Here is a 24,894-nt window from a genome sequence, read left to right as displayed (position 1 = left end):
ACTGGTGTTGCATGAGATTTACATCTACATATGTTTGTCTCCTTAGCATCATAACAGAAGTGCTTACAGATTCAAAAACCCAGCAATTGTAGAAAATTTAAATTCAGTATCAGGGTACACCACTAGAGCAAATGATTGCAGTTTCAATTTCACTCTCAGTTGTCAATACAGCTCTACTCCAAAAATATGTGAACCCCGACAAGAAATGCGAATCCGCAAGCCGAAAACAGTAAGTTGATTTGATGAACTTGACGTGAAGAAGCAATGCGGCACGACTATGGTGCCCCAGTTCATACTTCAGGATCAAAGAACAACCAAGTACTGCTACTAACCGGTTTGTCTGAATTCAGACATTGGTCTCATTGATGTAACTGGGAGGTAGTTCGTACTAAATTTGAACTAAAGTCGAATTTGCATGGTCAGGTCACAAACATTATACATCTAACGCATGTGCTTATTTGATAATAACATAAAAGTGCGCTGTTGGTACACAGATTTTTCATCTCATGCGTAACGACAAATACAAGATAACTGTACCTCCATTCTTTCTCTTGGAGACATGATGCACCTGATAAGTATGAACAGAAAATCAAATTTATTTGTTTGATGCGTATTTACATGGAGATACAAGTCAGAAACTGTGAGGCTGAAGCAGCTATCAACTAAACAATGAATGTTCTTACAGAGATCAGTACAAGACGATAATCATCATTATATGCAACAAAACAACTAATACGATTCTGTTGTGTCGTAATTTGCTGATTTACATTGAACTCATATTGCACTATATCCACGAGTTCACATCTTTAAAGAAACATCAATCAGTTTGATTTAACATCTCTCTTGGTTTTTCGCACGTACAGGCACTTCACCGAGAACACAAGAAAGAGTAGAAATGAAACAAGAAACTTTTCCAGCTATCCAGCGGACGGTCAATGAATTACCCTGCAACGAGCATTAAAATTATCAGTAGTTCATTTACCTTATCAGTTTTCATATCTTTAAAATCTAGAACTCAGCAAAACAAAGTACAACAGTTGACAAAAAGGAATGGCTAACTAACATGAAAAATGGAAACAAGAGAGCTGTACTTTCAGGCATCAAAGGAGAAGATATTTAATACTATTTCTTCTCCATATCCTCATGGTTTGTAAATTATTCCATGTTCATTTAATTATGACTCCACATACAACAGTAAACCTGCCAAACCATGACCTTAAATGGTTATAAAGAAGTAGAAATGCAAGGTACAAATAGGGATGCCATTGTTCCAAGTAGCCAAATCCCCGCCAAAAATAAAGTAACAAAATAAAGTAACAAACTGTAATGCCACTGAGAATTTTCACGGTTCCCTTATATGCCACTGATGTTTCAATGAAATGTGGCCCCTGGACCCACATGTCATGGAGACCTTAGTGGCATTAAGGAAATGCCAAGATTTTCAGTGGCATTAAGGGAATTTATCCTGCGAAACCTTGAACCAGGCTCAGGCAGCTAAAGACACTGCCCAACTTTACCAAACAAAAGGGGGAGGCAAAAACAGAATGGAGAAATCAGTTATACTACTAGGTGGATTTTCCTGCAAAAAACATATATTCTTGCTTTCATCCCAAGGCGTCAAGTTCTAGTGAAATTAAGCCACTTTGTTAATGACGAACTTGCCGATGTGAACACATGCTTAAGAATAAACATCGGTACTAAACAAATAATATGAAACCACAGATTATGTTTTTCAAACAGAAAATCTACAATGATATATTGGGGAACCATATGAACATAGCGAGATAAGGGCTGATCGCCCTCTATTCTACAGGCTTCTCTCATCGAGAAGAGGTTCTGATCATAGCCGATTGGGGGCAAAGCCCTTTACTGAATTACTTCTTGATTACCTATTACAAGCTAGACTCCTCTTTATATAGAGGCTAAAGACTCCCAAAACATGGAAAAGTTTATCTATAGAAAGACTAACAATAAAAGAAAGGCTAAGGATATAAAAAGACTATTAATCCGAAACTTGTAAAAAGAAACTAATTTGTTGATTTCTTTCCATAACATTTCCCTCATCGCTATGAAACAACTCGTCCTCGAGCTACGGTGGTGGCCATGGCTGCAACCCATGAAAGTCCCACGCTGATGAAAGTCTGATGTTCTTGTAAGGTTCCTTGTAGTTCTTGAACACACCCACATTGTGAAGGATGGAGGTGATATCATCCTTGTTTCTCAGCATAGACACAGTTGGAACAATTAAGGACAACTGGATTGAGAGTGAGACATTTGCCACCGGCAATGCAAGTGACACTGGAGCACAAGTAGCAGGCGGTTGTTTGATGACCGCTGACGCCGCGGATGGAAGCAATGTTGCCTCCTGCTTTGCCTCTACCTCCTTCATTGGAACTGAACCACTAGGTGCAGATGGCGACGCAACAAGTTCGAGTGACAATGCTCGAGGCTTTGATAGTATCATGCATGAGATTGCAAGAGCTAGTAGCACTATGGAGGGCTCCGAGTGTGTGGCCACGAGAGCAGATGGTAGCACTTCAGCTGACATTGGTAGCGGCGAAACGACTTGGGCTAATGTGACCATTGAGATAGGTGGCACCTGCTCCTTCAGTTTCATCAACAACGCATCGACGTTGGTATAGATCTTAGACAAGCTGGGGGAGGCTTGTGTTGATGTAGTAGACTGGAAACGAATAAGCATGCAATCCAAGAATCTCTTCTAAGGTACGATTCCTTCCTTGCGCTCCAAGTCAAGATACCATTGTTGTGCAGTACCGGCCAAATGACACGAGGCGATCCACACCTGTTCATCTGTCAATGTTTGATGCATGTAGAAGACTTGCTCACAACAATCCAACTAAGGTTGGGGGTCTTCGTTGCTGTCAAATATTGGGAGCTAGGGTAGTGGAATCTTGAAGCTTGGGTTTTCATGGGATCATAACCTCCGATGTGTGCCATTGGTTTGCCCAAAGCATTGCTGCAGATGGAAGTATCAAAGCGCATGTTGACGTAGTGCTCAAGCATATCCCAATTGACCAATCCATGATTACGCTCAAATTGCATGTACCATTGTTCTACATCGCCAATCATATGATATGTAGAAGAACAGACTTTTTCTTCTTCCAATATTTGTTCCCCACGAAAAAAATTATCCACAGAAGTTGAGTCAGGTTGCGGATCTTCTTTACCAACGTAAGTAAGAAAAGAGAGCTTGGGAAAGGGCGGAACCCCTACCTTGAGATGAATCATGTTGTACATGGTCGATGTGTTGTGGAGCTAATAGATGGAGATGGCTGGGTGATAGCAGCGGAAAACAAGGGCTGTGAAAATTGGATTCTGTAGGGGCGGGATTGGGTGGAGGGTTGCTGCAGGGGGAAGAGGGGGGGGGGCGTTGTGAACTGGTTCCAATTTGAGGATCTAGCGGGTGAAAACAAAGCAACAGTGGCAGTGCAAATTAGCGGAATTAACAGGGTAGGCAGCGGTGGCAGTATTGAGCAGGAGGCAATGGTGGCGGTATTGAGCAAACCCAAGGCAAGAGCGACAAATCTGATACCAAAATATTGGAGAACCATATGAACACAACAAGATAAGGGCTAATCACCCTATAATCTAGGGGCTTATCAGTCGAGAAGAGACTCTGATCATAGCCGATTGGGGGCAAAGCCCTTTACTGAATTACTTATTGATTACCTATTACAAACTAGACTCCTCTTTATATAGAGATTAAAGACTCCAAAATATGGAAAATTTTATCTATAGAAAGACCAACAATAAAAGGAAGGCTAAGGATATACAAGGACTATTAGTCCGGAATTTGTAAAAGAAAACTAATTTGTTGATTATTTTCCATAACAAATAGTAAAACAATCTAGAGGCAAACAAGTTGCAATAGTCATATACCATATATAGCCACGAGCAAACAACAAAAATAAACAAACCTATAAAGTTGTTGATGAAAGGATTCTTAGAAAAAAAAATAGGAGATGCTTAATGCAACACCTTGGGAACCACACTACCCCGGGATGCTACGAAGCTACACCTACAACCAACCAGATCACAAGAAAATCCGATAGCACCTCCCTAGAAAAGAGGGACTACGCAAAAGCATACAACATATCATATATTAGGAGATAATAAAACAGCATAAAAATAACACACTATCATCTTTTATCATCTTAGCTTTGAAGTCTCAAACCTCACTAAGCCAACCACAACCTAGCATCATTAAAGTATAATCCTCAATGTCTGAGAGTAAGAAACAATTAAATTCCTCTAACTTATTACAGCAAAACTAGCAAAACTCATGAAGACTTGTGTAATGGTGTCATGCTGCTCTTCCCTTCCCAAACATGCTAAGGACGATCTGGGAAGAGAATACGAGGGTGAGATAAAATTTCAACAAGCAAACTGTTTAACAAGTTAGATAAATTACGATTGATTAAACATCAATTTAAAATCTCATGGTACAAAGATAAAACATCCACAGTTAATTCTCGTCAACCACACTATAGCATCATTCATATCCAAAACCTCAACTACTAAACCAGCATCCACAAATATACCTCATGCCACAAGTGACTCTCACGAGTCAATAATTCTTTGAACCTCAGATCAAAGATTATCCTCATGAAATGCATATGTATGCAAATGATCCACTGCACTCTTACCTACCTGGCAACGTAAGAGTGTGCATCGTACTACAACAATGTACGATGCTATACCCGGAACAAACACATTGTGAAAGATCGGCTCCCGCTCCAGAGGCAACCCTAGAAGCTCATCAGGATACCTACACACCACTGGAATGTCCTCCACCCGCAACACAACCTCGCGACCATCAACCATGGCCAAGAACAACCCAGACTTCTGCATTCGTTGATTAGGAAACAACTGGCACAACAACGAGAGAAAACCGCGAGGCACCCCCTTGGAAGATAACCTCACACCCAGATGGAGACTGCAGGGTGACCGTCTTCCAAAAGCAAGAGATGACTCCCTGATACTGAGAAAGCCAATCCATGCCAAGGATCACATCGAAAAGCTCCAGAGGAATAACCACCAGATTCTCCTCATCCGTAAGAACGACCATACAACACGAACAAACCCGAGAACTAGAGACAAGCCCACTAGGAGAACTGACAACCACTACCCTCCCAATCACTTGCCCAGCAAGAGCTACCCGACCAATGAAAACCTCTAAGATGAAAGAGAAACTAGCACCCGAATAAAAAAGAACACGAGCATCAAAAGAATCAACAGATATAATACATGTCACCACGTCTCCACGATCCCTGCCATCAGTTGCGGGCATAGAGTACGCCCAAGGAACAGCTGAAGAAGAACCTCCTGCACCCGAGCGAACCAGTGCAGAAGTCCACTGAGGTGCAGGAGTCGAATGAGTAGCAGGCTGCTGAACCCAGTATCCTCTGGGTGGAGGTGCTGGAACATTGACGAAGGTGATAAGAGCACCGGCAAGTAGTGCGGTGTAGGAGCCGTAGACAAGTACTGCAGTGTAGGAGCTGCATCCATCATTTGCACGGTACCGCTAGGACGAGTAGATCCAGCTAAAGGTGCAGACACTAGCTCCCACTGCAGCTTCCCCTTGGGATTCTGCCTGCACACCACATCCATGTGGTTCTGACCACAGATAGAACACTATCCCTTCCACGAGCAGTCACTCTGCCTGTGTGGATCACTGGATCACCACCGCGGAAACACACCAAGCCCATCCCGAGCTTCAGCACGGCACGGTACTGTTGACCACTCCCACCAGAAGAGCCAGAACTACCACGGTAAGGCTGGTGGCGGTGGCTCTTTCCTTCTTGTGAACAGGGCCACCAGAATGGCCCTTCGTCTCGCTCTTCCCTCTAAGCTGATCTCCACTAAAAACCTTACGGATGTCATCCGTGTAAACCTGCTGCATCTCGATCCCCAAGGCCTGCTCCACCATGGTACGAAAGTCCGTAATCAGAAAAGCACCCAACAAGTGGCGGATCGAAGGCCTAAGACCCTACGGAACTGCCTGGCCTTCTCTACATCATCATGTGCCACATGAGGAACGAAGTGGACTATATGGTTGAAGCCCACCTCGTACTCTGCCACTGTCTTCCTATCCTGAGCATACTTACTAAGATCGATCTTCATTTTATCGAGGAACATCTCCAGATAGAACCTCTTCTCGAACTGCCGAACGAACTCAATCCAAGATAATTGTCCATGTGCAGCCGTGCGAGCTGACTGCACTCCCTTCCACCAGATCTACGCCTCACCCTTCAGGAGTTGTGCCATGTACCGCATCCGACATTGAGCAACCACCTTGAACGCCTCCATCTTGTCCTCCACATAGGACAGCCAGTCATGTAATACTGTTTTTTTTGAAAGAAGAAGAAGAGAGAGTTGACCAAATTTGACTTTTTGATCCGAGGCTCGTATCGACGATCGGAGACCGTGGTTGCGTTCATCTCGTCGAGACGAACCCATTTTGCTATTCATATGTCCGTTCCGGACACTCTGAGACCCGTAGCGAGCCCAATGAGTTTAGACCGTTCGTTTTTTTTAAAAAAAAGAGAGTGATAAAGCCGGATGGATCGGTCGTCACCCCGACCCATCCAGAGGCTTCTCGCTCTCTCTCGCGCGTTCTCTCTCTCTCTCTCTCCTGTTGCTTGCCGCCGCTGCGCTGCTCCTGCTCTGGCCGCCGCGCGCCTGTGCCGAGCCGGTTGCCGCTGACCCGCCGTGCCCCGGCCGCCGCCGCCGCGCCGCCTGCTGCGTCGCCGGCGCTGCTGCTGCGCCGCCGTCCGCGCGCTCGTCGGCTGCCGCCGCTGATGCACGCGCCGCCGGCCGCCGTCGCTGCCGCCGGCCACCGCCGACCCCGCCGCCGGCGCCTCCCTCTCTCCCTCTGTTCTGTCGGGCGGCCAGAGCCCAGCCGGCCGAAGCGGCCAGTGCCAGGCAGAGCAGAGAAGCCAGGAAGAAAAGAGAAGGAAGAAAGAGAAAGGTAGAAGAAGAAGGAAAAAAAAAGAAGAAGAAAAGAGAAAAAAAAAGAGGAAAAAAAAAGAGAAAAAGAGGGAAAAAAGTTGGAAATTTTGGAATTTCGTCGGATTTGTCGTCAAACTTTCGAAGGCGAATTTTCGGTAATTTTCTGGCCGTTTGTGGTTGGATTAAATCAACTCAGTTATTCGTGTCGTATCATTGCATGTAATCAATAGATCGATTCATTTTGATAATCGTGCTTGACTCGAAGATACGACATCCGAGTTGCAGCATTCAGTTATTCGAAGTGAAATCTAAGTAATGATGATTTTAGTTTAACCCTGAATTGGAAATAGTGCATCATTTCATGTGATACAGTTCTCTGTTCAGTTGTCCGAAATATCGGCGTAGACGCGACATTTTCCGGCGTAGGGTTGACGCTTCATATTTTATGTGTTTTAAATGTGTTTTAGTGCTAATAGCATATCTGTACAGGTGTTACCTCTTTTGGACGGCCGTGATTTTGCTTTGGATTCGTCGTTCTTGTTAAAAGGCAAGTAACTTGGGGGTGTGGTTCTATGCTATGTTTATATTCATGTCTTACTTCTTTTGCAAACAGAAATTTAAATATATGGTTTTATTTTCAAATCCATTTAATTTATGGATGTCGTTGCTTTTGATTATTTAAATCAATGCTTTTCTTATTAATCTGGACTGTACCTTTATCTTCATGAAATCAGTTTGTTTTCATGAATCAGTTGTGGTTTTCATCTTGAGCCATTCAAAAAAGAATAAAGAATTGACGTCAATTCACATGCATACATATGCATTTATGCACTTCATATGGTGATAAAGGCCGATCACTGCCATCGTGCGTGATTCGTACCGGTACATGGAGTTGCATGAGATGTTGGCATCGTCTAACTCTCAAATGGAGTTGCATCATGGCATTCATACATTTCTTTTTTTTCCCGAAATTTGGAGAATACAGAATTCTGAGGTTTGAATGCCATTTTGTGTGAAAGAACGGGTTGGAGTTTGTCGTTGTTTCCTCGACAAATATTCTGAAAGTGAAAACCTCTTTAAAAACCATGAGTTTTTGGCTTGTTGGTGTGAGAAGGATGTGTATTTCCAAATACTTTCAAAATAAAGTGAGATGTGTTTATATACATAGCTGTTACTTGCTGAGCTTGTCTCACCCCCCTGTTAAATCTTTTACAGGTATGTTTAGTTGCTGACGTGCATTGGGGTTGGATCTGGGTAGTTGCACGCACGCCCTCATCACAAAGCCAATAGTCTCCCGATGTTTGAGTTGAGCTTTGTTGATGGGTTGACGATTGATTTGGTATATGTTGTGGTGAGACGCTGGTAGCGTCGTGAAGGTTATTTATATGTTGGTTATATCTGTTATGACTGCCTGAGATTGGTTTCTGGTGGTCAGTTATACCGCTCTTCAGAGGAAATGCTGCTAAAATTTCCTATTTTCAGATTTTTTTAGGCTCAGTTGGAGATAGGGTGTTACAGCTTGGTATCAGAGCCTAGGCTTTAGATCCTAGGTAATAGAATGACGAACCTGACACACTTGCACAAATAGGATGGGTACGGGATGCATTGCATTGCATACGTCTTGTTTATCTTTGTTCGCTTATGTTCGCTATCTCGAATAAGTACTAATGAAGTTACTTGTTCGATTCTTCACATGTTCTTTAGTATTTTATCGTTGATATATATTGTTAAGTTGTTGGAGTCAGTTCCGTTGGAATGGTGGTTTTGTTAGGATGTTAAAAGGGTTACCTTGGTCATTAGAACCTGAGAAGCTTCAGAGGATCAATGGTATAGCTGTTGTATGGCACTGCAGAAGGGTTAAGTGGAGGGCCCCCATGATGCCTTTTCTGCATTGCCAGGTGAGGTTGACCAAGAGTTAGGTTTGCGATCCAATTATCCACATACAGGGCGAATATTTTGGGTACGAGATGGACTGGCCCCCATGTCGTTGACCCTAACTATTCGTTCTCGGAATGTCGGAGAAATGGATCGATGTGTGTCTTACCATAGAAGATAAAGTGATAATGTTTTCAACCTAACCATTAGAATGGTGTAGGAACTTCTTTTCCCATGAAGTTGGGCGATCTTTTGCCGATTGTGTGAAGCTGTGATGATAGTGATATCCTAGTGGGGTCCTGGGAGTTGTTTATAATCTTTTGTAGTTGGAATATCTATGCATGTTTTGAAATGGTTATTTGAGGTAGTTTTTTTGTTAAGTTGGCCTTTGTGGAATAGTCCACTAGCTATGGGAGTTGGAGTTATCGATTTGCGTTGAAACAACCGATTTGCATCGAAGTGATGCTAATGGAGTGACACCTTCCTTAAGGAGGCATCAGTTGTTTCAGACCTGTTTTGTGAGGTTTCACAAGAGGAATACCTAAGGTTGGCCCTTGCGGGGCTGAGGTAGAGACTTTGGATGACCCATGTTATGATTCTGATATCGCTTAGCTAAACCTGTCATCTTGACATGGGAATTCATTTGCTTTGAAGCTTGAAACCAAGAATATACTGGGATTATAGGAGCATTGGCGTTGTCAAGGGTTTGCTGAATAGTCTATGACCTATAACCTCATGATAGGATGCTAAGTTGGTTTGTCACTATGGGAGCATTATCAATTGAACCTGGTGAGTGTTGCTCGTTGAAGTGAATGTTGGATTTTAAGGTCGCCCAAACTTTTCCTGACCTAATAACCGAAGGTGTTGTTAGGTCTTGTCATGGTGTTTTATTGACAAGTTTTTTTAACATGATTCATTCTAGAACTTTGTTTCTTGTTGGCTCTTGTGGAGTGAATGAAGTTAAAGGAGTAATAGATCAATTTCTGACGTGAAAGTTTTGGATATCTGTTGGCGACCCAGTTTTCTCTAAAGATGGAGATTTGATGAGAAATGCCTGAGTAGGTTTACATATTGGAAGTTTGCTTCTATTGGGAGTAAGTCTATCTAAACCCTGATTCAAGGGAAGAGTGTTGTAAAAGTGGAGTTCATTCTGGAATTTAAATGCTGAGATTAGAGTTATGTTTGGGGACTAAGGGTTTCTCCCCTGTTTAAAGGAGTTTTGTGAAAGAGGATGAACCATTGGGGTGTATCTTTGTAGTTTTGTTGCTATTCAGGAGAGGGTATGCCTTCTAAAGATCCGGAGAGAAGCATTGTGTGCTAACGCTCAACCCGTTGACGGTAAACTGGTGTTGCAAATGGTGTTTTCTAAACTAAATTGGAGTTGGATTAATAGGGTTGAGTTTGCAGAAGTCATATTTTCAACCCTCTCCATGAGCCTTCCACAGTGATCATCTTGTCGGTTAGATTAACCGATGTTTTTTTCAACTTTTGAGGAGGATGTGTTTTTGTATGCAATTTTACTTTGAAAAAGTTGTGGCGTGGTTACCGATAGTATGACTGGCCTGGGAATATGAGCAAGATGTGAAGTTCTTTAGTATGCCAGTTTGGCATGTTTTGAACGTACCGGTCAACACCGTTTATCTAGTGGTCCAACTGCCTCTGGATGGAAGTGTTCTGGTATTCAAGTTGGAAAGTGCAAGCCTAAACTTGTACCATGAAGGATGAGTCGTTAGATGTTTGGAAGGATTGAATTAGGCAAGTAGTTGTAATCTCCTGACCACCCCTCCTAGACTTGGTGGCACATCGAGATGAGAATGACCAACTGGAGGTTTATATCTTAACGTTGTGACTGTCTTTTGTATAGATCTACCCACACTCGTATTTTTTTTGGAGTTAGTGATGTTGGTAGAAGAGGTGAAGTGTTAATGTTTCTTTAATCTTGAACCATAAAGGTTTAAAAATTGATCCTCCCTATGAAGGAGTTGAAGTGGAAGCGAAGAAGGTTTATATTCTTATTGGGGGTTTTGACCCGAGTTTGTGGAGTTAGCCAAATAATGTTTTTGGTGTGATTGCATCCACCAAAAAGGATGTGTCTGGGCAACTAATGCCTTGGTTTTAGAACTAGTCGAAGAGAGTGTCTCATAATTGGCTGGTATAGTGTTAGCAGAGATGTTGTGTGTTCTTGCATTTATTTTCCCTTCTAATGATGAGAAGGCAACGAAATGGTAAAGACCGTCCAATGTAACAGAGATTCAGAGTTTTCTTGGATTCGCTGGCCAATACCGGCCTTTTATACAAGGCTCTTCCTTAATTGCAAAACCTATGACTAGACTTACTCAAAAGGGTATTCCATTTGTATGGACTGATGATTGTGAGGTCAGTATCCAAACCTTAAAGAATAAGTTGGTGAATGCTCCTATTTTGGCTTTGCCCGAGAGTGGTAAGCGTTTCACAGTATACACTGATGCTTCTCGGATTGGACTTGGCTGTGTGCTTATGCAAAAAGGTCGGGTCATTGCATATGCTTCCAGACAATTGAAGACTCATGAACAGAATTATCCCACTCGTGACTTAGAATTGGCCGCAGTGGTTTTTGCCTTGAAGAGTTAGAGGCATTATCTGTACGGGGAGTCATGTGATATTTTCACCGATCATAAGAGTCTCGAGTATATTTTCACACAAAGAGATCTGAATTTGAGACAACGAAGGTGGTTAGAATTAATCAAAGATTATGATCTGACAATTTAGTATCATCCAGGAAGACGAATGGGGCAACAGATGCTTTTAACAGAATAGATGTTCCTAAAACAGTAATATCTATATTGTTGGATTTGAGCTGGATGAAGATTTCTTTTTGTTTACTAGTACAATACAGAAGGAGACTCAAATGTTTATTTAGTCTACTATATCTGAGCATATTCGTAAAGCTCAACAGCATGATTGTCTTCTTTTAGAAGTCCAAAAGAGAATTTCAGCAGGAAAAATCAAAAGAGTTTAGTGTGGATGAGCAAGGTGCAATACGCTTTAGAGGCCGTCTCTGTGTACCATAGAAGGCAGATGTGAAAATGAATATCTTGAGAGAGGCCCACTAGACTCCTTATACAATTCATTTGGGTGGAACCAAAATGTATCGAGATCTAAAACTAAATTTTTGGTGGAAAAGGATGAAAATAGATATTGCTAAGTATGTTGCAGCTTGTGGTGTCTGCCAACAAGTAAAGGCTGAACATAAAAGACCTGCAGGATTAATGCAATCCCTAGAAATTTCATAATAGAAATGGGAACATATCACTATGGACTTTGTTGTTGGGTTGCCTCGTTCACCTCGAGGCAGAGATGCTATTTGGGTTGTCGTGGATAGGCTTACAAAATCTGCACATTTCATTCCAATGAAGACAACCAGTTCGGCACATGTTTTGGCTCCCTTATATATCAGGGGAATAGTAAGGTTACATGGTGTGCCAAAATCGATTATTTCAGAACGGGATTCTAAATTTGTATCTCAGTTTCGGCAGAGTTTGCAAAGTGCCTTGGGCACGAAACTTTCTCTTAGCACAGCCTTCCACCCTCAGACGGATGGTCAGTCAGAGCGGACCGTTCAGACTTTGGAGGACATGCTCCGTGCTTGTGTCTTATCTTGGAAAGGTAGTTGGGAAGACCATCTGGCTTTAGCAAAGTTTGCTTATAATAACAGCTATCAAGCTAGTATTCGGATGGCTCCTTTTGAGGCCTTGTATGGCCGAAGGTGTGTTTCCCCTTTGTGTTGGGATTCTGTGGGAGAAAGATCATTACTTGGTCCGGATTTGATTCAGCAAACCTCAGAGAAGGTGTACCAAATACGTCAGAACCTGTTGACTGCTCAAAGTCGACAGAAGAGCTATGCAGATATCCGGAGGCGAGAACTAGAATTTTCAATTGGTGACTATGTTCTTCTCAGAGTGTCGCCAACCAAAGGTGTTACGTTTTGGAAGGTTGGGGAAGCTTAACCCGAGGTACATTGGTCCATTTCTAATCACAGTCCGTGTAGGCAGTCTGGCGTATCGTCTTGAATTACCAGACTCAATGAATGGAATACATAATGTCCTCCATGTTTCTATGCTAAGAAAATATTTGAGAGATCCGGAGCATAAAGTTGATGTGGAATCAATCACGATAGAGAAGGATCTGACTGTAAGATGCCACCTGGTACGTATTCTGGGCTCCTCAGAGCGAGTTATGAGGAGGAGGACTATCAAGTTTGTGAGAATCCTTTGAATAACCTAAACAGAACGAGAAGCAACTTGGGAACTCGAAGAACAAATGCGCACGGAGTATCCTGAGCTCTTTGAGACTGATGAGTCATAAGTTTTGAATTGTTTATACCTCTGTTTTCATAGTTGCTATGGAAGCGACAGAATTCGGGGACGAATTCCTTTAAGGGGGGGAGAATGTAATACTGTTTTTTTGAAAGAAGAAGAAGAGAGAGTTGACCAAATTTGACTTTTTGATCCGAGGCTCGTATCGACGATCGGAGACCGTGGTTGCGTTCATCTCGTCGAGACGAACCCATTTTGCTATTCATATGTCCGTTCCGGACACTCTGAGACCCGTAGCGAGCCCAATGAGTTTAGACCGTTCGTTTTTTTTAAAAAAAAGAGAGTGATAAAGCCGGATGGATCGGTCGTCACCCCGACCCATCCAGAGGCTTCTCGCTCTCTCTCGCGCGTTCTCTCTCTCTCTCTCTCCTGTTGCTTGCCGCCGCTGCGCTGCTCCTGCTCTGGCCGCCGCGCGCCTGTGCCGAGCTGGTCGCCGCTGACCCGCCGTGCCCCGGCCGCCGCCGCCGCGCCGCCTGCTGCGTCGCCGACGCTGCTGCTGCGCCGCCGTCCGCGCGCTCGTCGGCTGCCGCCGCTGATGCACGCGCCGCCGGCCGCCGTCGCTGCCGCCGGCCGCCGTCGACCCCGCCGCCGGCGCCTCCCTCTCTCCCTCTGTTCTGTCGGGCGGCCAGAGCCCAGCCGGCCGAAGCGGCCAGTGCCAGGCAGAGCAGAGAAGCCAGGAAGAAAAGAGAAGGAAGAAAGAGAAAGGTAGAAGAAGAAGGAAAAAAAAAAGAAGAAGAAAAGAGAAAAAAAAGAGGAAAAAAAAAGAGAAAAAGAGGGAAAAAAGTTGGAAATTTTGGAATTTCGTCGGATTTGTCGTCAAACTTTCAAAGGCGAATTTTCGGTAATTTTCTGGCCGTTTGTGGTTAGATTAAATCAACTCAGTTATTCGTGTCGTATCATTGCATGTAATCAATAGATCGATTCATTTTGATAATCGTGGTTGACTCGAAGATACGACATCCGAGTTGCAGCATTCAGTTATTTGAAGTGAAATCTAAGTAATGATGATTTTAGTTTAACCCTGAATTGGAAATAGTGCATCATTTCATGTGATACAGTTCTCTGTTCAGTTGTCCGAAATATCGGCGTAGACACGACATTTTCCGGCGTAGGGTTGACGCTTCATATTTTATGTGTTTTAAATGTGTTTTAGTGCTAATAGCATATCTGTACAGGTGTTACCTCTTTTGGACGGCCGTGATTTTGCTTTGGATTCGTCGTTCTTGTTAAAAGGCAAGTAACTTGGGGGTGTGGTTCTATGCTATGTTTATATTCATGTCTTACTTCTTTTGCAAACAGAAATTTAAATATATGGTTTTATTTTCAAATCCATTTAATTTATGGATGTCGTTGCTTTTGATTATTTAAATCAATGCTTTTCTTATTAATCTGGACTGTACCTTTATCTTCATGAAATCAGTTTGTTTTCATGAATCAGTTGTGGTTTTCATCTTGAGCCATTCAAAAAAGAATAAAGAATTGACGTCAATTCACATGCATACATATGCATTTATGCACTTCATATGGTGATAAAGGCCGATCACTGCCATCGTGCGTGATTCGTACCGGTACATGGAGTTGCATGAGATGTTGGCATCGTCTAACTCTCAAATGGAGTTGCATCATGGCATTCATACATTTCTTTTTTTTTTTCCGAAATTTGGAGAATACAGAATTCTGAGGTTTGAATGCCATTTTGTGTGAAAGAACGGGTTGGAGTTTGTCGTTGTTTCCTCGACAAATATTCTGAAAGTGAAAACCTCTTTAAAAACCATGAGTTTTTGGCTTGTTGGTGTGAGAAGGATGTGTATTTCCAAATACTTTCAAAATAAAGTGAGATGTGTTTATATACATAGCTGTTACTTGCTGAGCTTGTCTCACCCCCCTGTTAAATCTTTTACAGGTATGTTTAGTTGCTGACGTGCATTGGGGTTGGATCTGGGTAGTTGCACGCACGCCCTCATCACAAAGCCAATAGTCTCCCGATGTTTGAGTTGAGCTTTGTTGATGGGTTGACGATTGATTTGGTATATGTTGTGGTGAGACGCTGGTAGCGTCGTGAAGGTTATTTATATGTTGGTTATATCTGTTATGACTGCCTGAGATTGGTTTCTGGTGGTCAGTTATACCGCTCTTCAGAGGAAATGCTGCTAAAATTTCCTATTTTCAGATTTTTTTAGGCTCAGTTGGAGATAGGGTGTTACAAGTCAGCAGCTTGAACAGGAGTGCCACTGTCGTCAAAGTTGTCCAACTTCATACCAACCCACTCGCGAAGAGATATGCCGCTAACAGCGCCAGCTGCCGTGGCCCTAGGCGCTGAAGCAGCGCTAGCGACAGGGATAGGCTGCCTTAGCCTCAATGTCCTCAGCTTTTCCTTCATGGACCTTATAGCGGCCAACAACTCCTCCTGACTACCACCCTCTCGCCGAGTAGACTTAATCAAGAAATACTCTTGTGCAACATAAAACAAGATTAATCCAAAAATTGTACATGCCCCTTTAGATACAAAGGGAGCAATGCTTGTTTAGCATATTGTTTGCAATAAAAGGACTAAATAAGATAGGAATCACACTCACATATAAATATATTATTGCGCATAAGATTTAGCAAATTGATCAAAACAGTCAAAAAAGCAACCTCATAGGAGAGTACCGTAAGAAAATGTGTTATCATTACTGCAACAGGATCTTGCAAGATATAAATTCATCCTTACCAGTAAGGCTCATTCCTAGGAAATAGTATGACCAGTATACTTGGAATAGATTAGAGGATCAGGTTTCACTGCTGCTGTTTGTCAGTAGTTGTTATAGGCGAGAAATCTAAAAATGCACTTAATATAAGTTAATAATAATGGTGTTTTTCGCAGTTTTGAAAGTTTATAAAGCCAGTGTGCTCTCAATCTCACTCAGGCAATTTTGACCACCCAGTAAGCTTCCATTTAGGCAACAGCTAGATACTTTGCCCACAGGAGATCTTGTCACGAGAGTCACATCTAAACTCTATCAAGACAACAATCTAATAAGAGCAATAGCTGTGCCCATAGTGTTTCTATATACCATGGATCCTAAAAACTCTCATGATTTATCCACTTAAAATAGAGGTTCAGACCTAGATACTAATAGAAGTACATTATTTCTTAAAAATCACTTAACTTATGGTGCATTTATGTGAAGATAATATGTGCAATGTAATTATCAGTAAAAGCATGAGGTATAACAGGACACTAAAATTATGAGGTCAAATATTGCCAAGATGCTCAAAAGAAATTAGTCTAAATGTACTCTGTAAGATGCTCGAAAGAAAACAGATACGGAGACACCAAGAATCTTGTCTCAAGTGTGCAAGAACTTGGAACCAGAAATACAGGAGAAACAGGATCTCTGAATTTTGTAAGCAAAGTGAGTGAGAAGGCCAGTCATTAATGCAGGTGTATGAATTTCATTTCCAAAATCATTCTGCCTTAACTGATTTTTAAAAGGCGTGGATTTGACTGGGCATGGTCTTCATAATTGAACTTTGACAACTCATTTCTTTTACAATATATTTTTTAAGAAGTACGAAATCACACTCATACGCAAATACTTTCAAATATGAATCTAACGGTACCATTTTTGTGTAGCAAAACAATATTGTTGGTCTAACTGTTGGTCAAAAATACAATGTTTGGGTTTCAGACTGCATGGGCACTTTATAAAAATAGGTAAGTCCAGTATTTAACAATCATAACATGCTTGATCTATTCCAGTATATGGCCTCTCTACATAATGCAAAATCAATAGAGCTTGGAGCCTTGAACAACGAAATGCTCAAAGATAAGAATATACTGAGCAAAGTACATGTACATTATTCATTGGTACACATAAACAGATAGTGAAACAAAAGGATCCTCTTTAGTCTTTTGAATTACAGCACAGTAACATCTAAGGGGACAAGCATCAATTTGACACATGTTTACACTAGCAGTTCAGCAATATGGTGTCCCTTGTAACAAAGCGTACCTGTAGCCAAATCCCATCAAAAGAAATTACAATCGTCTCCTGGAGTGGTTGGCAGACCCAGGTGACCCTTCAAATAGATCAGATAAATGATTCTCCAAGTCCTCTGGGGTGTACTTTATGTATTTTCCTGAATTTCTTCCACTATCCACTAGACTCGCATATCTTCCCGTAAAAGCACGATATGCTGGGATAACGTTTTCAGATATAGAAATCTTGAGTTCTTCTCGGAGCTGAGGATCCGGTACCTTCCAGAGTGTTTGGCTCCTGTATATCTCATCAAAGGCCAAGTTGAAGTTCTTAAATTTTTCTTTGATCCTAGAGCTCAAATTCCCACTGCCGCTAAAACTTCCACTCCCACTGCTGCCATGTCCATCATCCTTCAAATAAGATAAAACTTTGGTCCACGAAACTCTCAGGTAGCTCTTTGAATTTTGCCGAATCTTGCCACGGCGCCTCCGTATCCAATGATCACCCAAAATCCTCCCAAGCTCGGAACCCTTCACCTTTTGGACAATATAGAGTGTGTTATTCATGGAAAATATGCACTGCAGCGCACCATCCTCATAAAGTTTAGATTTTTCCTCCAAATTGGCCTCCAAGTAAGATATCAGCTTAACCAAACGGCGTCCAAATGGGGTCAAGCTGTTCAGATACTCTCCATCCTCATCAGTGCCATTATGTAAAACATTATGATCTACATCTCCAGCACCATTGTCATCCAAAAGTGTGTCAAGTGTATCACTGTAAACAACTAACAACCTAAGATAATTCATCACATAACGTGTCATTGGGTGGATCTCACCAGCCATCATTGGCCGGCGTGATGACTCCTGCTGTAGGACCTTCCCAAACTCAAGAAGGGTACCCTTCACTGCATCACCAAGCCTTTCAAAGGCCCCTTCCAAATCATGGATAACATCATCCCCATAACTCCCAAAGAACAGCTCCTTCAATTCAGGGATAACCTCAGCAAGTGCCTCATACATGTCAAGAATCCGGGAAAGCTTCTCTGTTGAGCGACAGCACACAGCAACAGCATCCCCAAAGTTACGGATCTGCATGATGCAACCCTTGGTGGACTCAACAAAGCACTCATCCCGGAGCTCATTGGACGCAGCAAGCACCTGGTCACAGAGCCGCCGCTCACCAGTCAAAAGGGACCGGACAACCGTCTTGACCCCAAGCACCCACTTCTTCATCATGTCATTCAGGTGCTTCCACTCAACACGCTGCACCTCATCGATGCTGAGACGCTCGATGCCGAGCACTGTGAGGCACTCATCAAGCAGGTCGCGCCGGATGGCGCAGTACACCTGTGCGAGCTCACTAGCGTACCCCGCACGCACCATTCGGTCAGCGATGGCGTGCAGCTCACCCACAGTCTCCGGACGCACCAGGTCGAACACCTGATCGTCGAAGGGGTTGTTCCCCGCGAGGCTGGCGCTGCGGGCGGTGTCCAGCGCGCCCTCCAGGCTGTGCGGGGTGGCGGGATCAAACTCGGAGGAGGTGTCGAGGTCGTCCATGGACCCCAGCGAGAGGCGGCGTAGCGAGCAGTAGAGGCCGCTGGCGTCGAGCGGCACTGCGTGGCGGAGCATGAGGTGGCGGAGCTCATCCTCGAGCCGCGCCATGGCAAGCTGGACGACCACGCCCGCGCGGCCCGAGACGGCGGCGGAGTCCAGATGGTCGACGGCGACGTCGACGGCGGAGAGGTAGTGCACGGCGTCGTCCTCGGGGGCCTCGAAGACGAGCGCCTCCGGGGTGGTGTCCCAGAGGTGGATGAGCTGCTCCGCGGCGTCGAAGGCGGCAAACGAGGCCCCCTCCTCCTCCTGCGACACCGGCTCCGCGGCCGCGTCGGAGGGGGCGGGGTAGGGGGAGGGAAAGAGGTCGGAGGTGATGGAGGAGAGGCGGTGGTCGAATCCGGATAGGATGCGGATCATGTCGTCGGCAGCGTTCTTGGAGGTGGCGAGCGACTTGACGATGTGCTGCGCCGCGGCCAGGACCTTGTCGTCGCCGACCACGGCGGCGGGCAAGGGCACGGGGAGCCCCTCCTCCTGCTGCTGCAGCGGGGGCGGAGGCGACGGCGGCGCCGACATCGCCGGCTGGCGGTGGGCTAGGGTTTGGGCAGGCGGGTTGGGAAGTCACGCCGCGGCGTGGTGCCGGCCGGGCAGGGTAGTTCTGATCGATGGGCACGCTAACACTTGCACGCTAGTAAAAGGGCGCGGACGGATAGAGGCGAGTTCAGAGGAGGATGGAAGATTCAATTGCAAGGAGAAGACGGCAAAAGCAATGGGGGTTGCCGGAGAAGAGAACCCCAAATGGTCAAATGGATTGAGGGAGCGGAGGGTTCCACTTCCGAGCATTCCATTTAGAGATTTAGATCTGATAATTTTTTAAATTGAATATTTTTTCTTTAAAAATTTGTAAGTTAAAGTTGTAAATATATCGAGATTGTTTGAGCAAACTGTTTTCATCTTAAAAAAATAAATACATAAACTACTTTATTTTAATATACAAGTTCCATATATAAGGTGGAGTTAGAACCTTACCAAACATGATATTTTAATTTAGGATTTTTTTTAAAAAATTTTGCTCAAATCAGATAGTATTATTTATATGTGAAATTCTTGCGTCCCAAATCGCTCGCGATAGTCTGACATACTTAAATTGAACTCACTGAGGATGTATCGTTGGCATCTACTAACTCTTAAGGTTGGAATCGATGACCATGGTTTAGGTGTTATTTCCTATGATTGCCGCGACATAAAGCTTGTCTCCTCTCTTCTTCGAGGGAATCAAGCTTCCCTATTCTATTGAGATGTGTCACTAGCATGGATTTTGCTACTGGTCACAGCCTCCGAATGAGATCATCGTGTGCCTTACTGTCGTCACGCTTGACCTTCTTTTTTTTTAGGACTTTTACAGTACACCTAAATGAATGCATATCGTCCATTTTTTTTATCCAGTGGTTTAGATTGATCTAATGATACTCTATCGCTCATCAGTATCATAGGTATCATTAAAGAGTATCATGGGTATCATAAGGGTAGGATTGGGAAAAAACTATGATAAACTTGTAAATTATATGTTTAATTAGGGAAGATCAAAATGTTAATTTATTCTTCGGATAAGCTTTCACTTATTCTGTTTATTTCATTTATTAGGGTTTCCACCCTCTGTCGGTCGGTCGATGATGGGTGGCGAAAGTCCGAAATCCGGTCAGTCAATGACGTAATTACCCCTAAGGGTATCAAGATAATTACAACAATACCTACTAAAATGGACGGTTGGATCACAACAATGATACTCTCCATCATCTTAGTATCATGGTGTACTGTAAAGGTTCTCTTTTCTTATTGTTTTAAGAGAAAAATCCTAGTCGTAATCAGAAGCCAATCCATGGCGCGATGATCAGGGACTATGATCGCTCTCTTTCCCATGGCTACGACAATGTAGATTTGGGGGGAGATTGCTTATCCGTTGCAAGGCTCAAGGAACACGAGGATGAACCTAAGGTGCAATCATTCAGTCTTCTCAATGAGCTGGCACGTAACCACATCACACGCTCACAGGCAGCAGCGAAGCTGGGTGTTGTTTATTGGCAGCAGGTTACGGATCTTGCAGTAATGCACTTGTCGATTAACCATATTTTGCACCCGAGATGTACATTAGCATTCTGTCAAGGGACTAAATTAAGGTCTGTGATTGCAGTCGCACAACATCCATGTGTAGCTGAAGCACAGGTGAGCTCACGATACACAAGGGGAGAGCAATGGCACTCCATGGGCTGAAGAGCACATGCATTTTGAGCTGAGGTCCTGGCTTTGGAACCACAGGTTTGCACTCAGATGAATAACTACATAAAAGGGAAAGAAAAAACGACGGTAGCTTAGGAACCGACGGTAGCTTAGGTTTACACTCGGGGTTTAGCAAGAACGATGAAGCAAAAGGATTATAATCAAAGCAGTCAAGTAAAAATCAGTGTTGCAATAGCAGACTAAAAAGCCATCACTTGTGTGACAGTAGTGACAAAGAATAAAAGGGCTCAAAAAACTAACCAGTTGTATTGAATTATGGAATAAATCTATTTTACTCACTCGAATTATCACGTTTATTCAGATAACTTTTGAATTTTTAAATAATTCATTTTACTCATCCGAAATATCAATACCGTCTATTTTACCTCTCAGAGTGGTTTTTCTCAGTGGTTTTGATGATGTGACGACGGTTTCGCCCCGTGGCAGTCCTAGTCAGCGTGTCCAGTCAGCATGATGACATCAGCATTGCGCAGTAATTCAATTTTTTTTAAAAATAATTCATAAAAATAGATTATTCCAAAAAATAGGTTTTATATTTAAAAAAATCCAAAAAAATATATAATAATTTAGATAAATGTTTTAATGTATTTTTAGCTCTATTTTTATTTCTGTAAATATTATTTAATATTTTTCTAGTGTAAAAATTATTTCAAAAATGTTAGAATAAATGTTTTAATTTGGAAAATAATTTTAGAAAATATAGATTAATTCTGATAAAGTTTAAAAATATTTTCTTTGATTAAATAAATACAAGGCTGACTAGGACTACCACATGAGAAATTGCCATGTCATCAAAACCATCAAGAAAAACCACTTCGAGAGGTAAAATGAACGATATTAATAGTTCGAGAGGTAAAATGAACGGTTTAAAAGTTCAGTAGATTATTCGGACAAACGTGATAGTTCGAGAGAGAGTAAAATGGACTTATTCCTTGAATTATTTATCCTTGAGGTACTGCTAAAGACAGGGACAAAGACATCTCTTTCCATTTCCCTCCACTTCGACATTCAAACGCAAAAGTACACTCCATCAGGTCCCCTCCACTAAGCACCTTCTTTAATCAACCATTAGTTCCAGCAGCAGCAATGCTCAGACTCACTGACAAATGCCAACCAGTTTGGCACTACACAAAGTAAACCTTGTGGTCACATATGTTCGGTACATAGACCGGCTTTCAGCTCAGCACTTGGCATTATACTCCCACCATATAGTAAGATAATATAGGACACAACATACAGTAAGTAACACCTAACAAACCTCCTCGCTAACATATCTGAATTTTACTAATACAGAACAGGCAACTTGTTTCTACACCAAAAAGGCAATACAGCAATCCACTCAAGAACCACCAGCACCACCACCTGGGCCGTCGCTAGCTGGCTTGCGGTTCAAATATCTTATAACAGCGTCCTCAACCCTATTTCATTGTGGAACGAAAATCATCTTGTTAGCACATCAATATATGATGTTCAAATAAGAACAACAAAGGATAGAGCCTAGACAAAGTTAAAGCTTACCATGGTTGGTTATAGAAGTCAGCACGTCTTTCCTTCTCAACATTCTTATTCGCTTCGCCGGCAACCAGCTTCAAATCTTTACTCTGAGAAGCTATCATTGCATTGATGAACTCCACTGGGGACTGGCTGAATCCAAGGAAGAAAGCCCTCCTCCTTCGATGCTCATGGATCTTCTTGATGGAAGCAGATATTACCTCATCACAAGCCTCAATGTCCTTGTGCTTCTCTGTGTTGGCGAGAAACGCCATCATCTCCTTCTGCAGCGGGAAGGGAACATCCACCAGCACATCATAGCAAGCACTACCGTGCGCTCCATTCCCTGATAGCTTAATCTTATGCTCCAAGTTGATGGGTGGTGGAGCTGACAGATGTTGAGATATCTTCTGTGACAGCATTGCAAACTTCAACTTATCCTCCCCAAACACCTTCTTCAGTTGAGGATCACACATGAAGTACGAAGGATCACTAGGGTTCTGAAGCTTCTTCGCCTTAATGTACTGCCAGAGGGCAGTAATCACCCGTGCGCGAGTGTCCACATCAACCCCAAGCACCTCCATCAGCGGCTGTGACAGCTTGAACTTCTCGGGGTTATAGTTCATCTCCAGCCGGATATTCGCAGCAAACTCCTTATCCCCTTTCCTCTTCACCTCGAACCCTTCCTGCTGAGCGGCAGACCGCGCATTCTCCCAGATGATCAGTGGGTTCTCCGGGTACAGAGACGGGTCCAGCGCAATGGTCACCCTCTTGAAGAACATGGAGAACTTCGGGTACACTGGGTTGTGCTTGGGCACGACGCTGGCGGGGTCCAGCTCGGCGCCGTCCTCGAGCACGCGGCCGATGATCTTGAGTGACCAGGTGGGCGGGTCGGCGTTCTTGGGTGGCGGGATGGTGCGTGGCGCCTGGTTGGCGAAGGTGTTGAAGACGTAGATGCGAAGCGTGCGCTGGAGCGAGGGCGGGTTCTTGAGCGCCTCCTGGATATCCACCTTCTTCCGCGCCAGCGCCGCGTCCACGCGGGCCTCGAACTCGAGCAGCTGCGTGTAGAGCGCAGACTCCGGGAGTAGCGCGGCGACGCGGTCGGGGAGCTGCTTCTCCGGTAGCTTCCGCTTCTTGTTCCGGCGCGCGGCGGGCGTGAGGTCGACGCCTCCCGAGTTCGCCACCGCGGCAGCCGCGGCCGCAGCCTTGTAGGCGGCGGCCGCCGACGCCGCCGCCGCAGAGGAAGGCGTGGGAGCCGGGGGCCGCGCCGGGGGCTTCTGCGGGGGGCGCTTGGCGGATGCCGCGGCGGTGGCGGCGTTGGCGGCCATGATCGGGGTCTGCGGGGAGGAGGCGCCCATGTGGATCTGGAAGGCGGGGTTGTGGGACGGCGGGGTGTGGAAGAGGCCCTGGAAGGGGGAGCCAGCGAGGGAGGGCGGGCGGAGGTGGTTGAAGGGCGTCGCCGGGGAGCTGCCGGGCGGTGGCTGCTGCTGCGGATGCGGCAGGCGCGGCTGGGAGGTAGTGGCGGTCGGGTTGGGGTTGCCGCCGGTGGCCATGGCGGCAGCGGGGATGGCGAGATCCGATCTCGGCGGGGAGGGGAGTGGAGAAGCTAGGGTTTGGGGAGGTTGGCAACTTGCGAGTCAGAACTCAGAAGGTTTCGGCTTCGGTGAGGATGGAGGGGTGGTTGGGCCTTAGTTCTGGTCTTCTGGGCCGGTCTGAGAATGTGAGCCTTCGTTATTGTGCGAGCTTTTTTATTTTTATATTTTCTCGATTAAAAATTTAAATAAATAGATTTCTCGTCGTAATAATTTAAAAAATAGGCGTCTGCAGTCTCTGAGAGGACTGCAGTCTCTGAGAGAGAGGGCGGTAAGGGCCCTAACCGCACTCTTAAGGAGGCTGCCCGCCCACCTCCTCCCTTCTTTATAAAAGGGCAAAAATTGAGGAAAACATCTCATTTTAATTCGAAAAAAGAGAATGCTCTAAAGAGAGAGGAGAGGAGAGGAAAAGATCGCGGTGAAGCCTTAATGTATTTAATCCGCGGATTTAAAGATCACTTTCCGGTAATTTTGAAGCCCTGCTGCCATCTTTTACGCCGTATTTTCTGCACATATTAAAAAGGGCTAAGCGTTGAAAACTAAGAAGAAAATCTTAGAAACCATGCCATGAAGTTTTAGAAAAATATGAAACGTTCTATCTATAGTCGAACGGGATCGAGTTCGGCCTTGGTTCTGGCCATGTGGGCCGGGCTGAGATTGGGAGCCTTAATTATTGTGACATCTTGTAGTTGTACGTCGATAAGTCAGCAGTCGTGGCGCGCGACGTGGGCTGAGCTGAGGAGGTTTTTGTCGCGACGTGGACAGCGGGGGCCAGAGTTTGAGCTGAGTTTTGAGG

General features: G+C 44.2%; 2 protein-coding genes and 1 long non-coding RNA gene across 4 annotated transcripts; 1 reads left to right on the top strand and 2 right to left on the bottom strand.

The window, feature by feature from the left end:
- Positions 1-578: 578 nt before the first annotated feature.
- Positions 579-19,544, bottom strand: LOC133889075 (exocyst complex component EXO70B1-like). 2 transcript variants are annotated; one of them, XM_062329530.1, is made up of 2 exons: positions 17,201-19,544; positions 579-945 (listed from the first exon to the last, which is right to left on the bottom strand). In XM_062329530.1, the coding sequence occupies exon 1, from the start codon at positions 19,291-19,293 to the stop codon at positions 17,227-17,229; it is 2,067 nt and encodes a 688-aa protein (XP_062185514.1). In that variant the 5' UTR covers positions 19,294-19,544; the 3' UTR covers positions 579-945; positions 17,201-17,226. The 2 variants fall into 2 exon arrangements, with proteins under 2 accessions (XP_062185514.1, XP_062185515.1); XM_062329531.1 differs by lacking the exon at positions 579-945 and adding an exon at positions 1,533-4,363.
- LOC133887854 (uncharacterized) lies at positions 7,043-8,375 on the top strand. The gene is made up of 2 exons (XR_009903658.1): positions 7,043-7,127; positions 8,188-8,375. It is a non-coding gene; the product is annotated as an uncharacterized LOC133887854 (long non-coding RNA).
- Positions 19,545-21,930: 2,386 nt separating the features above from the next.
- Positions 21,931-24,210, bottom strand: LOC133889074 (SWI/SNF complex component SNF12 homolog). The gene is made up of 2 exons (XM_062329529.1): positions 22,534-24,210; positions 21,931-22,433 (listed from the first exon to the last, which is right to left on the bottom strand). The coding sequence occupies exons 1-2, from the start codon at positions 24,057-24,059 to the stop codon at positions 22,355-22,357; spliced, it is 1,605 nt and encodes a 534-aa protein (XP_062185513.1). The 5' UTR covers positions 24,060-24,210; the 3' UTR covers positions 21,931-22,354.
- Between the last annotated feature and the right edge of the window lie 684 nt (positions 24,211-24,894).

This window comes from Phragmites australis, chromosome 13, assembly GCF_958298935.1.
Source record: "Phragmites australis chromosome 13, lpPhrAust1.1, whole genome shotgun sequence".
NCBI lineage: Eukaryota > Viridiplantae > Streptophyta > Magnoliopsida > Poales > Poaceae > Phragmites > Phragmites australis.
Note: the sequence above shows the minus strand (reverse complement) of the source record. Positions and strands in the feature narration are given on the sequence as shown.